Source organism: Dendrobates tinctorius, unplaced genomic scaffold (assembly GCF_039654945.1).
Source record: "Dendrobates tinctorius isolate UK_male_01 unplaced genomic scaffold, ASM3965494v1 ptg000031l, whole genome shotgun sequence".
NCBI classification, from domain to species: domain Eukaryota; kingdom Metazoa; phylum Chordata; class Amphibia; order Anura; family Dendrobatidae; genus Dendrobates; species Dendrobates tinctorius.
This window is the reverse complement of record NW_027361699.1, coordinates 19,883,785-19,899,812: the sequence shown is the minus strand read 5'-3', so window position 1 is coordinate 19,899,812 and position 16,028 is coordinate 19,883,785. Positions and strand designations below refer to the sequence as shown.

At 40.3% G+C, this 16,028-nt stretch overlaps 1 protein-coding gene across 1 annotated transcript in view; it reads left to right on the top strand.

The window, feature by feature from the left end:
* UHRF2 (ubiquitin like with PHD and ring finger domains 2) overlaps window positions 1-12,385 on the top strand; it is a 131,953-nt gene extending 119,568 nt beyond the window's left edge. Inside the window, exons 11-16 of the mRNA XM_073572236.1 lie at window positions 3,492-3,654; window positions 3,781-3,918; window positions 4,061-4,298; window positions 4,906-5,063; window positions 6,799-6,897; window positions 11,310-12,385. Coding sequence (XP_073428337.1) covers window positions 3,492-3,654; window positions 3,781-3,918; window positions 4,061-4,298; window positions 4,906-5,063; window positions 6,799-6,897; window positions 11,310-11,456 — 943 coding nt within the window. The 3' untranslated portion in view covers window positions 11,457-12,385. The remainder of the gene's footprint in view (window positions 1-3,491; window positions 3,655-3,780; window positions 3,919-4,060; window positions 4,299-4,905; window positions 5,064-6,798; window positions 6,898-11,309) is intronic.
* The last annotated feature ends 3,643 nt before the right edge of the window (window positions 12,386-16,028 follow it).

Sequence of the window (16,028 nt, the reverse complement as noted above, 5' to 3'; positions counted from 1 at the left end):
TCCGACTGCTTATTTCCCCTGAAAATAAAATGATCAGCAATAGAAAATCTAACAGCCACTGTCGGCCATAACTTCATCTGTCAGAATAGAGTCAGGAGGTGCTTTACATGTCAGAGAGCTGCCTATCCCTGCTGAATTCCTTCAGCTAATATGTATGCGGACCTTTGGAACATAGTAATGACATTGTCTTGTATAACATTGCTAGTTCCTTTAACGCCCATAGTTGTGGAGCCAGCGGCCTTTATAAAGAGAGTGGTTCATTGTTCAACGGCAGTCAGGCTATGTTCACACGTTGCTTTTTTTGCCATGATAAAACAGCGTTTTATTGTACCAGCAAAGTGTGCTTGACATTTCAAAAATCTCATTCAATCTCCTTTTTTTGTTTTTTTTTAAGCAGTTTGAAATCTGCATGACATCGGTTATTTGAGTGTTTTTGCACCACTTTGCACCCATTGAAATTAATTGAAGAAAAAAAATTAAAAAATGCAGTTTTTTTTTCTGCCAACACTCCATTGTTTGTAGCAATTTTTTCTGCTGCAAGTACTGAGTGTGCATGTACCCTTATTCAACTGGGTTGGTCTAATTTACTTTACATTATATTACTTTAGGTTTATCTTTCTTTTCTTGTATGCTGTAATGAGAGGTGTTCATTTTTTTTCTGTGTACTTTTTGTTTGCTGTGCAATAGTTTCACTTTACACAATTGAGAGGAATTAAAATAAGAAAAATGCTGTAAAATTGAGGTAAGTTCACAGTGGATGATAGCACTGGGTGTCTGTTTATGGCAGGGGTGCACCATCAATTTTGGTTGCGGGGCAATATTAGATTTCTCTTCCTGTGTGGGCAACAGAGAAATATTGCAATACTAGAGCACACATATACCAATAAATACTCCTTCAGCAGGAATTAGACTATATGGCAGCACATATAAGTGTAATCAGTTTTGCCTAAAGTATTGCATCTGAATGCAAGTAAATGAATTGTATTGTACATGGAATCCCTGTCTCACTGCATTGTGTTATCTTACATGGTACTAGGTAAACCAGCAAACAGACTTTCCACTTTTTATGTTATACTTTATGGCACAGCTTTCTCCCCATCAAAGAGGACCTTTCACCAGTTTTAGCTTGCTAAAATTGCAACATCATTGTATATTGGCTGCACAGTTGAGTGAAACATAGGGGCCGATTCATAAAAGTGGTTGTGTCATGAACACTTTGAAAAGTCTCAAAATTTTGCAGCTTTTGCCATTTTGACTCTTGTCCCAGCCACCTATACCAAAGTGGCGTTGCATTGTTGAAGGAGAGGGTGTGACAGTGTATGCCCACAGGATTCATCATAACTTACTCCTTACTCCATATATGATAAAGCCATAAGTGTTATTCTGACTTGAGTAGCATTTCTGATGAAGTGTACACTCTCTTCTCTGTTCTCTGCAGCCACAGTGTAGTATAGATCAGAGCTGTGTGTCATTACAAACACTTCCCATCATGGCAGTCAGTGTGGTGAGGGAGAATATATAGCAGAGGCGAGTATGATTGCAAACACTTTCAGAACTTTTCTCATGACATTATCAATGGGGTGGAATGGACAGAGCTGTGAGAGGAGAGCTGCAGGTGTAGATATGTTTGCAATGACGCCTAGCTATGCTGTATTCTCTCTCCCCTTACACTGACTGTTGTGAGAGGAGATCTGTTTATAATCACACTCCTCTCTAATCTGTACTAAACAGTAGCTCAAAGATTAGGGCTGAGAGCAGGGCTTATTTTTTATTATACCTTGCAAGATGGCTTATAATTGATTGATGCCATGCAAGGGACACAGTACACTCCTCTAGAGAGGAATCTCTCGGAGTGCCCAGTTGGGCTTATAATAAATTATATCCTAATCTTTACAAGCCAAAATCTCCACAACAGAGAAGAGAAATTAGAAAAAAATACTATTTTTTTTCTTAGCTCAGCCACTATTCTGTGATCTATAGTGTCTTTCACCAGAATTTGAGGTTTGTAGAAAATGAGTATCAATATACATGTCTGTTTTTATGCCAATAAGTTTGTGTTAACCATTAACACACAATTTCATTTCAAAGAATTCGTGTAGACGACAATGGCCATAACTTTGTGCTTGCAAAAGTATATATTTTCCATTTGACAAGACAGTCACGTTGTGTGATATTATTGTCTATCAAGGGACCTACATAAAACCATCACAGACTGCATTCACAAATCCTAATTTAAATAGTAGCTTTAATGTAAAAACATTAACTATAACCTAAGGTTATATTACATATATTACAAATATTGTACTGTGTAAACACATTTATATCCTGGTGGGTAGCACTCTGGTGAAATGTACATGGGATACTGTACTTAAAACTCTGCTATTCACATTATTTCCAGTGAAAACTTGTTCTTGATTACAGAAATTAGTTGAACCTTGTATCTGGTATATAGGTAATTTATGAGTGATATGCTTAAAACTTACCATACCGTAACTATAGTTTTATGGTATTCAACAAGTACCCATTTCAAGGCACATTTTAGTAACATTTTATGTCCCTAGGATCAACTCTCCTAAGTTGTCTATATGGTATTGTAAGTGTAAAAAGTTTAATAAAATGATGCCTTGATATCTGTGATCTTATGTCGTCTTCCAGAGAAATCCCCATTTTTCTTATATGTAAATGAGCTGTTAAGATCTATGGCCTGGACACTGATCTGCATGAGAATCTGCCTCCAGAGATTATTTTAAATGAAAAGGGGCTGTTACTAGTGTGAGACATATTTAAAATACGCTCTGGAGGCAGATTCTTATGCAGGTCCTTGTCCGGCCCATAGATCTTAACAGCTCCTTTCCATATTAAGAAAAATGTGGATTTCACTGGAATAAGACATTATTGGATCGCAGATATCATTTTGCTCAACCTTCTATGACCTTCATGCACATATAGACGGCTTAGGAGGGTTGATCCTAGTGACAGATTCCCTTTAAAGGTAAACTGTCACCCCAAGTAACAATGTTTACCAGCAAATATAGGGTTAATCTGCAGGTAAATTGTGTTTAAACCTTGGTTAGCCAGGTGACTTGAAGAGTTTCTATAGAATGTAAACTACACTTTCAGTCAGATAGCGTGACTGCAATTGTTTCCCAGCACATTGACAGTAAGCTTTGCAGTGTGTGTGTGCAGAGCAGTCTGACAAAGTGCTGGGGAGTGGTTAAAGCCACGCTAACTATATTGGACAATGCCTAATCGCTCGCTGCACACCCTAATGACCGAAGTGAGCGGCTGCTGGTACTTCATAACTTCATTTTTTCCTTGCCATCACTCCTCCAGTACGTTAAACAAGGGTTTAATCTGTACTTGCAGAGTTACCATATATGTGGAGGTAAATGGTATTTCTCAGGGTGTCATGGCTCACTTTATTTTTGTATTAGGCATTTGAAGTAAAAATTACAATAACTGATGTGCTTTCACCTTGTATAATCTTGTAGGGCCCTGGCCCTAAACTGTGATGCAGCCTTGAATGATAAAGATGGAGCAGAGTCTAAAAATTGGAGAGCAGGAAAACCTGTCCGGGTTGTGCGGAGCTCCAAAGGTCGTAGGATCAGCAAATACGCCCCTGAAGATGGCAACAGATATGATGGCATTTACAAGGTCTTCCACACCGGAGGAATAACTTCCTTATTTAGGCTTCTTGTTAGATATTCTGTTTATTGTAATATTGAAACTAAAGGAAACAAATTGAATAGTGCAGAATAGGTTGTTTTTTTCTTAATTTAGGTGGTAAAATATTGGCCTGAAATAGGCAAGTGTGGGTTCCTGGTTTGGCGCTATCTCTTACGAAGGGATGATATGGAACCTGCTCCGTGGACACCAGAGGGCACAGAACGTTCGAAGAAGCTTGGACTAACCTTGCAGGTAAGAAGTGCAGTGTGTAGGCCCTCTAAGAGCATGAAGGAATTACCTTGTGTAGTTACAGCTCATCTATGCTAAACATGTTAGTAATTTCTGGTTACAATGTATGGACACTAAGTTCTTAATCCTTTTGCATTTCATGTAGTTTCCAGAAGGATATTTGGAGGCAATGGCTAACAAAGAGAAAAAAGATAAGGTTAAGAAGCAGCCTGTGAAATCTGAGCCAAGTAGTCCAGGTAGCCCCATCAATCAGACTCCACAAAGTGGTGCTGGAGACCAGAACACAGAAGAAAATGCAGATCAACACAGCCTTTCTACCCGTAGCAGCTCCAGACACAGCAGCACTCAAAGCAATGGAAACCAGAAAAGACCTCCTGAGGATGGTAAAATAAAATAAAATCTAGAAGCAACAGTCCAAAATAATTATGGAGAAAATGGGGGATCTATTTCACCCAACTTCCGATCTTTATCAAGCATACAGAGGATGATATAGTTGTTATGCATATATACTTACTACGAAATGTTAAAGAAATCCCTCGATGATCTTCAACAATTCGCAACAGAGAACATACAGGGCCCAATTCATCAAAGCTTTTATGCCAATACTCTAGCATAAAACTTGGAATTTACATCTAAATTTTGTGACTTTTGGCTTTTTCATGCCAGATTCTTCCTGCTTCTCCGATACGAGAGGGACAACACAACTCATTTAATTCGTGACGAGCTGTGTCGTTCCGTACTCCAGAAACGCCTCTCGTCAGATGCTCCTCTTCATGAATTAGGAGTATCGGACTCCAGCACCTCCACTCATGTAGACCAACGTGAATAACGTTATATGCTTGATGAATCATGCCCACAGTCTACCGTAGAGTATCCAAACCCCAATCTAAATACTAAAGCTTACATCCTGTCTCAATTTCTATAGTAAGCACAGTTTGTTTCAGCAGTGACTTAAAACTGTACTCGACACAGCTGTTTTTCTTATTGTAGATGATGTAGAAGAGGTTGTACCACCTAAATTGGTTAGGCGTTCAGAAGAAGGAGGTGAAGCATTTCAGCTCACTGAACAACAGCATTGGCTCATTAAAGAGGATTCCTTTAACCAGAAGCTTTGGGACGAAGTTCTTTCCTCTATCAAGGAAGGTCCAGTAAGTGTAAAACTTGGAAAATGTCTTTGTTTCAGGCGAATCTTATGGTTGTACAGATGTTGCCCCTGTAAAAAGAATCAAATAATTGTTTAATCAGCAACTTGAAAACCATAGAGCACCTGGCCTTTAGCAATTGTTAGCGGCATCGTGTCCACCACGTTTGGCCTTACCCTAACTACATTTATAATCTACTAGATGGTGGACCGATTCTAACTCATCGGGTGCTCTAGAATATGTATGTAGTTTATTTAAAGGGTATCTGTCACCCCATTTTTACCCTATAAGCTGGGGCCACCGCCATCAGGGGCTTATCTGCAGCATTCTGTAATGCGGTGGGTGTCGCGGCGGTGGGTGTCGCGGTCCGGTCCGGCCCGGCGCCTCCCATCTTCATACGATGATGTCCTCCTTGCTTTTCCCTTGGCTCCTGCGCATGCGTACTTTATCTGCCCTGTTGAGGTGCCGGGAAAGGTCAGAGAGGTCCGGCGCCTTCGCACTGCAGTACTTTGCTCTGCCCTCAACAGGGCCGATAACGTACGCGTGCGCAGGAGCCGAGGGAGAAGCAAGGAGGAGGACGTCATCGTATGAAGATGGGAGGCGTCGGCCGTGATGGCGACACCCATCAGACTGGACCGGATCTAACTTTTTTTTCTTATCTTAGAGGTTTCATCGGGGGCTTATCTACAGCATTACAGAATGCTGTAGATAAGCCCCTGATGGCGGTGGTTGCAGCTGATAGGCTAAAAATGGGGTGACAGATCCCCTTTAAATTCCGTGCCAATATCGCTGATTGCGGCAAATCCGTGCGGCAGGAGATGACCCGCGGCAACCGTCGGGAGATCAGCGGCTGGCGCCGCAGATCTCCCGACGGTAGCGGTGGCGTGCGTCGTTCGAATTCCGTGCCAATTCGCGGCCTGACTGCGCCTGTCGCTGATTGGTCGCGGCCGGCCGCAATCAATCAGCGACGTGGGATTTCCGTTACAGACAGACAGACGATTATATAGTAGATCAGTATGGTATTAATTGATAGTACATTGATACTGGAGCTTTGCCCCCAAATAAAAATCTTTAAAGCAATAATACTGTACAAGATTCACTGTTTTCCCTCAAATGACATAATCATGTAAGTGTTCTTTTTCCGCATGCTTTCCTCTGTAAGGGCTCACTCAAAAGAGCGTATAACATGGCCGAGTGCTATGCGACAAAACATTGCATTGGTCTCGAACCAGTTATTCTATGGTCCTGCTAAGATCTTGCAATTATTTTGTCATGCCAATCGATGCAGCATGAGAAAACAATCGCAGCATGTTGTGAGTGCATCCGAGAATCGGATCGCACTTGTCCATACAAGTCTATGGGTGCGTGCGCGAACCATCAGACTGCACTCAGATGTCATCCACGTGCAATCTGATTACCACAGATGTCCGCAGTGGAGGAGAGGGAGAAATTACTCTCTCTATTCATGCAAGCAGATCGGAGCACTGACCACTCTGCCAACGCTTGCAGCAGAGTGTCAGTGTCATTGGCATCTCACATCGGGTGCTATATGCTAATGTGACCCCCGGATTAATAGTGAGTATGACTTTCTGAAATTGGCTATTGAACAAAGTTCCCTGCTAGTTGAGGGGTATTCGGTGACAATACTTGCATGAAAGAATGTAAAATAGTTGTGTTATTGTTTGCTATAGAAGTTTGCTCTTATGACATAGTAAAAAATAAAATCAAATTAATTTTCTAGAATTTTCTGAAGAGAGTTGAACAAACATTTATGTGTGTCTGCTGTCAAGAGCTGGTGTTTCAACCTGTCACAACGGCATGCCTCCACAATGTGTGCAAAGTGAGTGATCTTTAGATTTCTTTTTTTATGTGTAACTAGAACATGTTGGTAGTACTTTGTGGTTGACTCATTCAAAGAAAAAGATGTACTATTATGTCTCTCTTGTTGGAGGCCAAAGGGTTGTAGGAGATAGTAGCTAGCAATGATAGTAATTTACCCCTTATATGCCATGGAAATAGCAACTGCCATAGCAAATACCAGCACCTCCTCCGTCCCCACTCATCTCAGCTGAAGACTTTGCCTCATTTTTCAAGGAGAAGATTGATAACGTCAGAGACAGTCTTGGTCAAAAACCCCCAGTGCCCTTCCTCCTAACTGCCCTGCCCTCCTCCTCCAAAACCAATTTCTCCACCATTACAGAAGATCAAATCTCCACTCTACTCTCAAGATCACATCTCACTACCTGTGCTCTTGACCCGATCCCATCCCACAAGTCACCACAGTCTTCATCCCAACCCTAACCCACCTCTTCAACCTATCACTAACAACTGGTGTTTTCCGCTCAAGCTTTAAACATTCCTCAAAAAGCCCTCTCTTGACCCATCCTCTGTATCTAGCTATCTCCCTATATCACTTCTCCCATATGCCTCAAAACTACTGAAACAACACGTCCATCTTGAACTGTCCTCCAAACTCTCTTCTTGCTCCCTCCTTGACCGATTACAATCTGGCTTCCGGCCACACCACTTCACTGAAACTGCCCTAACTAAGGTCACGAATGACCTACTAGCCGCCAAAGCCAAGCGACACTACTCTGTCCTCCTCCTCCTGGACCTGTCCTCTGCCTTTGACACAGTGGACCATTCCCTATTACTACAGACCCTCTCATCTCTTGGTATCACAGACTTGGCCCTATCCTGGATTGCGTCATACCTAACAGACCAGACATTCAGCGTCTCCCACTCGCACACCACCTCACTGCGCCCCCTATCCATCGAAGTCCCGCAAGGTTCAGTTCTAGGGCCCCTGCTCTTCTCCATTTACACCTTCGGCCTCGGACAGCTCATAGAATCTCATGGCATTCAGTATCACCTCTATGCTGATCTATGCTGATGACACACAGATCTACATCTCTGGACCAGATATCACCTCCCTTCTAAACAGAATCCCTCAATGTCTGTTTGCTATTTCATCCTTCTCTGCTAGATATCTAAAACTTAATATGGACAAAACAGAATTAATCATTTTTCCCCCATCTCATGCGACCCCCCCCCCCCCCCAACGGACCTATCCATTAAAGTATACGGCTGCCCACTCTCTCCAGTCCCACAAGCTCGCTGCCTCGGGTTTATCCTTGACACTAAAAATAAAATGCCATCTATAAAAGTGTCACCCTAGTTAACCCCTTCAGTGAATGCCGTAAAAAAAAAAAAAAAACACCAAAAAAAGTTGCAAATTATACTATTTTCTTGGAAAAAGTGCAATAACACGCGATCAAAAAGACGGATATAAATAAACATGGGACCTCTGAAAATGTAATCTTGTCCCGCAAAAAACAAGCCGCCATACAGCGTAATCAGTGGAAAAATAAAAAAGTTATAGCTCACAGAAAAAAGTGATGCAAAAATAATTTTTTTTTTTCTATAATAGTTTTTATTGTGCAAAAAAACAAAACACCAAAACATAAAAAAAACTATATGAATGAGGTATCGCTGTAGTCATAGTGACCTGAAGAATAAAGCTGCCATACTAATTTTACCACACGCGGAACGGAGAAAAAAACAAAACAATTCCTGAATTGCTGGTTTTTGTTCATTCTGCCTCCACAAAAATCGGAATAAAAAGCGATCAAAAAACGTCATGTGCCCAAAAATGGTAGCAATAAAAACAACAGCTCATCCCGCAAAAAACAAGCCCGCACATGACTGTCGGCCGAAATATGGAAAAATTATAGCGCTCAAAATATGGCGATGCAAAAATTTCTTACAAAAAAAGGCGTCTTTTAGTGTGTGACAGAAGCTAAACATGAAAAAAGGATATAAATCTGGTATCGCTGTAATCGCACCGACCCGAGGAATAAGGTCGCCTAATCACTAATACCGCACGAGGAACCAATTCTTCACCTTTTGTGGATTTGTGCATTCTGCCTCCCAAGGATGAGCAGTAAGGCGATCACAGTGGTTTACTCCCACATATGGGGTATCAGCGTACTCAGGACAAATTGCACAACAACGTTTGGGGTCCTATTTCTCCTGTTACCCTTGTGAAAATAAAAATTTGGGGGCAAAAAGATCATTTTTGTGGAAAAAAAATTTTTTATTTTCACGGCTCTACGTTATAAACTTCTGTGAAGCACTTGGGGGTTCAAAGTGCTCACCCCACATCTATATAAGCTCCTTGGGGGGTCTAGTTTCCAAAATGGTGTAACTGTTTAGGCACATCAGGGGCTCTCCAAACGCGACATGGTGTCCGATCTCAATTCCAGCCAATTTGCGTTGAAAAAGTCAAACGGCGCTTCTTCTCTTCTGAGCTCTGCCATGCACACACAGAGTGGTTTACCCCCACATATGTGGTATCAGCGTACTCAGGAGAAATTGCACAACCACTTTTGGGGTCCTTTTACCCTTGGGAAAAAAAATTGGAGATGAAAAGATCATTTTTGTGGAAAAAATATTTTTTTAATTTTACGGCTCTACGTTATAACTTTCTGAGAAGCCCTTGGGGGTTCAAAGTTCTGACCACACATTTAGATAAGTTCCTTGGGGGTCTAGTTTCGAAAATGGGGGCACTTGTGGGGTGTTTCTACTGTTTAGGTACATCAGGGGCTCTCCTAACGTGACATGGCGTCCGCTCTCGATTCCAGCAAATTTGACATTCAAAATCTCAAATGAGGCTCTTTGCCTTCTGAGCACTGCCATGCGCCTAAAGATTGTTCTTGCTCCACACATGGGGTATCGGTGTACTCAAGAAAAATTGCACAACAAATATTGTGGTTCATTTTCTCCTGAAACCATTGACAAAATAAAAAAATTGTGTCCAAAGAAAAATTTTGGGGAAAAAAAGTTAAATGTTAATTTTTTCCTTCCACATTGCTTCAATTCTTGTGACGTACTTAAAGGGTTAATAAACTTCTTGAATGTGGTATTTTCTGCCATATTGACCCCTCAAAGTAACTTCAAATGTGAGGTGGTCCCTAAAAAGAAATGGTTTTGTAAATTTTGTTGGAAAAATGAGAAATCGCTGGTTTTAACCCTTATAACTTCCTAACAAAAAAAAATGTTGGTTTCAAAATTGTGCTGATGTAAAGTAGACATGTGGGAAATATTTATTAACTATTTTTTGTGACATATCTGTCTGATTTAAGGGCAAAAAAAATTAAGTTTGAAAATTGCAAAATTTTAAATTTTTTTGCCATATTTCCGTTTTATTAATAAACGCAAGTCATATTGAAGAAATTTTACCATTAACATGAAGTACAATATGTCACGAAAAAACAATGTCAGAATCGGCGGGATCCATTGAGGCATTCCAGAGTTATAACCACATAAAGTGACAGTGGTCCGATATCAAAATTAAGGCCTGGTCATTAACCTACAAAGTGGCTCGGTCCTCAAGGGGTTAAAGGGACTGACAGTGGCATTTACTCCCACAAAATGTTACCAGTGTTGTATCGACCATGTAATGACTTTTGTAGCTATGTCTTTATTATAAATGTGTTTATTTGCTTCAAAATTGAAGTTTATTGTTGGCGCTTCTGTCACCAGATCAGTTCAAGTACGCTAAAAGGAACCGGCGCACCTATAATAATAATAAAAAAAATGTGTGTGTTAAAATCACCCGTCTGCCATTTTTATTAATAAAAAAAACAAAACCTTAATCTAGCCCAGTGTTTCTCAACTCCAGTCTTCCGGTTCCCCCAACAGATAGCGATTTGAGAATATCCTATAGACAGAGAGCCTGTGGCTATTCATGAGGACTTTGAAATACCGAAAACATGACCTGTTGGGGGTACTTGACGACTGGAGTTGAGAAATTCAAAATGATAGTTCCAAAATGCTATCTTTTCCTCCAAAAAGTTGAACAAGTCATTAAAAAGTTGTATGTATACCAATGAAAATGGTAACAATGAAAAATATACCTTGTCTACCGAAAAAAAATAGCTTGTCTATAAAAAAAAAACAGTTCAAAAAAATACAATTGAGTCTAATGATAACCGACACAAATCATATTTTATTTTCTAAAAGTAGTAAAGTGTAAAAAAAAAAAAAAAAAAAAAGTGTTAATGTAACAGTTCTGACGTCACTTTTACTATATAATGATCTACATAGTAACAATACCAAAATAAACAATAATGGAATTGAGGTTTCATTTTCCATTCCATACCCTCATTTTCAATACGTTTTGTAGTACTATGAATTGTGCCATGGTTTTCTGTTATTTGTCTAACTAATGGTTGATCTGTTGCTTTCTAGAGCTGCCTGCAGCGCTCATTCCGAGCTGAGGTTTACACTTGTCCAGCATGCCGCTATGACCTTGGAAAGACTTACAGTATGGTTCCAAATAAGGTCCTGCAGACGCTCCTTGACCAGTTTTTTCCTGGTTACAGCAAAGGGCGATGATTTGTTTTGCGCCCAGAGCATCTCTCTTTTTGACTTTTATAAACAAAAATAGACATTCTTCTCAAATCACAAAAAAGGACGTGGACCAACAGGCACCATGGATCTCAAGCGCCACCTTTCTCCATGTCACCATGTCTTCAGCTCTCGGTGGTTTCAATATCCAAGGTAGTTTGCCTGCTAAGGCCACTGATTTGAAAGAACTTGTGCAGCATCCTTGCTACTCCACCTGCTATTTTCTTGTTTTCATCTAACTACCTCAAGACAGAGACGAAAACATGGAGACGAAGAGATGAAACGATTGGTTATCTGATGTTCAGCAACACACTGCCTTCAGAAGTTGTGCCTGGTCCATTAGTAATCTTAGCTCCGTGCCGAGAGGAGTCCACAGTGCGTTGCAGGGCAAAGGCTTGTCGACACCTTTCAGTGTACGCTGACAGCACTTAGTTACAACCAGATGTTAGACTAAAGAGCAGCAGATTCTTTGTAATCTTTTCCTTTCTTCCCAACGTCTGTTTTTTTTTACCTTCCTTTTTTCTTCGGCAGAGCTGCTTATTTGTACATTACCGTGAGCTTCTTTCTGCTTCATAATTTTTACATTATGCAGTTTGACTACTAACTACTAATGAGAACAATATATATGCATTGTTGCTACATTAGTGTAACGTGATCTGTTTTAACTTTTTTTTTTTTATTATTTGTCTTAGAGTTAATGGCAACACTCGTGATTTTTCTTTTCTATACATTGTCACTTTTGTATTAGTTTACAAGCTGTATGCTGTAGTAGAACCTTGTATCAGTGGTAATACAATCTGCAGAGCATTGATGAGTATAGCTTGGAGAGGGTCTGAAATGGCTTCCTATTGTGATCTCAAATTTTATACACAGTATATTCCCTAAAATATACCTTATTAAATATTTTATGATTCAGACATGTTGCTTATGTTTTCAGCTGACTGTGCTATGTCCTCTAATTTTTCCATTTTATATCAGTGTTTTTTTTTTTTTTTTGTTTTTTTTTTAATTACATGAGATTATTTTTAATTGCTGGCATAAAGTAGCTTGTGTCTCTTGTGTTGCTTCTGTTGATTAGTACTTAAGAACCAAAACAATATATGGTAATTTATCCAGTTCTCTGATATTGTTTCTTAAGATCCCCAAAACATTTGAAAGCTGAAACACCATAAAAAAAACACTTTTTCCCCACTTTTGCCCATTCTGGGTTTTTATCATACAAAGGTCAAAACTTCACAGTGTAGGTGAGTAACCCATTTCTTGACCTCCATATTTTTTAATTGGCTGGTGTGCTTTTAAAGTCTGCTGTGGCATCTTTTGATGTTGCTGCATTAATGCTCCAGTATTCCTGACGGCCAACGATGTGACCTACTTTGGAGAGGCAGCCGAGAAGACAGATGCATATTATAACCACTTCTGTTTTCTCTTTCGAGATGCATGAGCACACTATGCAGTGAATAGAAACATCAACTTCAGTGATTCTTCTTTTTACTCCGTTGGCATGGCATAGCTGCTGGGCTTAGCAAACCCGGACCGGTTCTGTGAGCAAGGGGTTGTTTTTCCAGTAACAGTGGCCCGTTACTGCATATTGGTAAAAAATGCTTTTTTTTTCCTTCAGAGGGCTTTTATCACCTCTTCAGAGTGAAATTATGTAACAAATATATAAAAGAATAAAAAATGGACTAAACACAAACAAAATGTACAATAGTGTATTTTTATTAATAATCTTATAAATTACATTAAAATGTGGACAGAAGATACACGAAGCGAATCGAACCATGCTAAAAAAAAAAATGGCTTAATTTCAATAGGTTACTTAATGTGAAAATGAATATCATAAAAAATAAACACTGAAATGCCAAAATTCCTTTTTTCTAGATTTGTGAAGAAAGACTTATATGACTTCCACAGTAATTTATATGTAACTACCAAAACGTGCAGAATTAAGCAAGGGTACTTGCAAAAATTAGAAAAAAAAATGTCCAGTCATTAAGGGGACAGAATGTTTTTTTTTTTTACTTTTCCATTTTTTAGAGTTCTGTTGTTCTCATTTTAATATTCGCTAATAGGACTGATTTGTCAGTGTGCCTGTGACTTGCACCTTGCTGCTTTATTGAAGTATATGTAGGTACGGTAATCCACTTATTACCCGGAAATTGAAGTAGAAATGTTACAGCTAAATATATAATGTTGTGATACTCTTGTGGTGTAATAAGAATATTATGTGAATTGGGAAGCTAACTAAAGGCACATGTGCTTTGGTAAGTGCAACTTAATGAACACTCTAAGGGTACGTACCCATTTGGAAGAAAAACGGACGAGTGCAATCCAAGAAAAAATCAGATTGCACTCTGACCAATGTTATTCAATGAGTTACATCTCTTCTGAGATTTTTTTCTCAGCTCCAATCTGACTGAGAAAAAAAATTAAGCATGCTGCGATTTGCAGCGTATCTTGGATGAGACTCACCAATGCAAGTCAATGGATGCGAGAAAAAAAACGCACAGCACTCGTGTAAGGGGAGCCAGGGCCGTAGTTGTTGCTGACATAGATTGCTCAAACGCGCCCTGGTCTCCCGCCAGATACATACAATGTCCCCTTTGCAGCGTACCTTTTGTCACGCCTTCTGTACCATCAGGGTCCCATCTGGTCTGCTGTGGGTTCACTCCTACTGGTTTCACACAAAGAGAGACAGTCCAGTTTCAACTTGTCACAGAAAACTTGTATTATTTCGCAGTACGTCCAGTTCAGTTACTGCAACTTCACAGGGACCATCACAGTATACATCCTTGTCTATTCCTGTGCTTCTCCCTATTTCTTCTAGACCAGTGTTTCTCAACTCCAGTCCTCAAGACCCACCAACAAGTCAAGTTTTCAGGATATCCTTAGTATTGCACAGGGGATCATTTCAACACCTGCTCAAGCATTAATGCCATCACCTGTGCAATACTAAGGAAATTCTGAAAACATGACCTGTTAGTGGGTCTTGAGGACTGGAGTTGAGAAGCACTGTTCTAGATGGCTCCCGGGTCGTACCGTTTAATCTGGTACCACAGCGTTCCTTCGACTGTCCAGCTTCACTACCTTCAGGCGTTCCTCTGTTTCGCCCCAGACATAAGGGCATCTGCCCATATAGTAAGCTGCCCTGCATTTCATTGTTGCTGAATCTTCCATCATTCAAGCCCTGGACAACTGGGCTCCTATCTTGTGAACGTTGCGGGGTCACTGTGTTGTCCCGGGCTCTAAGCCCTACAGGACTGTCTGTGCTCCCTGGCCCTACTGAATACAATCAGGAAATACTCCTGGATTACCTACAGTAGGCCCCTCCTAAATTAACTATTCATTACACTAAACTTCTATCCCTACTCTACTATGCCCCCCTCTAGTGGCTAATTCTATAACTGCACTGACTATATATATATATATATATATATATATATATTTTTTTTTTTTTTTATTTATAGCAGCATCAGGTAATTGTACAATTATACGGACAATCAACATGAGGAAAGGGAGTGGAGCATCACGCTGTCCCAGAACACCCCTTACTGATAGAATCTGTTCTGTTTGTGACTATCCGCCATTTTCTTGTAGTGTTAAGGTTGCTGTTCTTTTTCCCCTGGTGCTGGGTTTGTCTTGGGTCAGGTGATTGTATCACTCTTTATTAACCTGCACGTGTCTCCCGTTCCTTGCTGGACAACAGTGTTAATCCGCTTGCTTGCCTTCTGTGTAATTAATGCAGTTCTGGGACTTCTGGTTCTGCTAGTCTTAGTTTCTGGTTTCAGTTTATTTCTGCAGCCTTCTCTTTGGTTTCTATTAGGTGACCTGTTTTGTACCCAGTCCTTAGATCTTTCAAGGACCCCCTTCCCCCTAGCTATAGGTCTTCGCTTGAGATTAACCTAGGATTGTCGGTGGGTCTATTCACAAGGAATGGGTCGCCCACTCCATCGTAGGGTATCGGCCTAGTCGCAGTGCAGGGTCAATTTTCCCCCCCTCCTACCCTAGTCCTGTGCTGCAGTACCGTAACATTTACACTCGCACCATACAAGTGCTGTCCGATTGTTACGCCCTGGTCTCCTTAGAAAAGCAATGTACAGTAAAATACAATTAGTACAGTGTGTACCAATTACTGGACATGTAGTTAATTAATAAAAGATTATTTTTCTGAAAAAAATGGCGTGGGCAATTTTCATAAACAGCAGCTTGGGAGCCACTGCACAATTTTATAAAAATAAGCTTCTCTACATGTCTGACAGCCATTCCATTCCAGTGTCAGTTGAATTCCAACCAAAGTACACCTCATTCTACGTAATGTGCTTCTGATTAGGTGATCACCTGAACCAAATCTTATTTAACAAAGCAAAGTATAAAAAAACAGCAGTGGGATACAGTTCGCGTCATGTCGCCTCCATTCTTAAAAATTCTAAAACAGCAGTCCATTACGAGGTCAAGCAGCAGACATTGGGGACAACAAAGCTACAGACAGGCAGAGGGGGGAAAAAAACAACTCCACTTATTGACCGGGATGACCGTCATCTTAATTGAATGTCACTCAGCAAT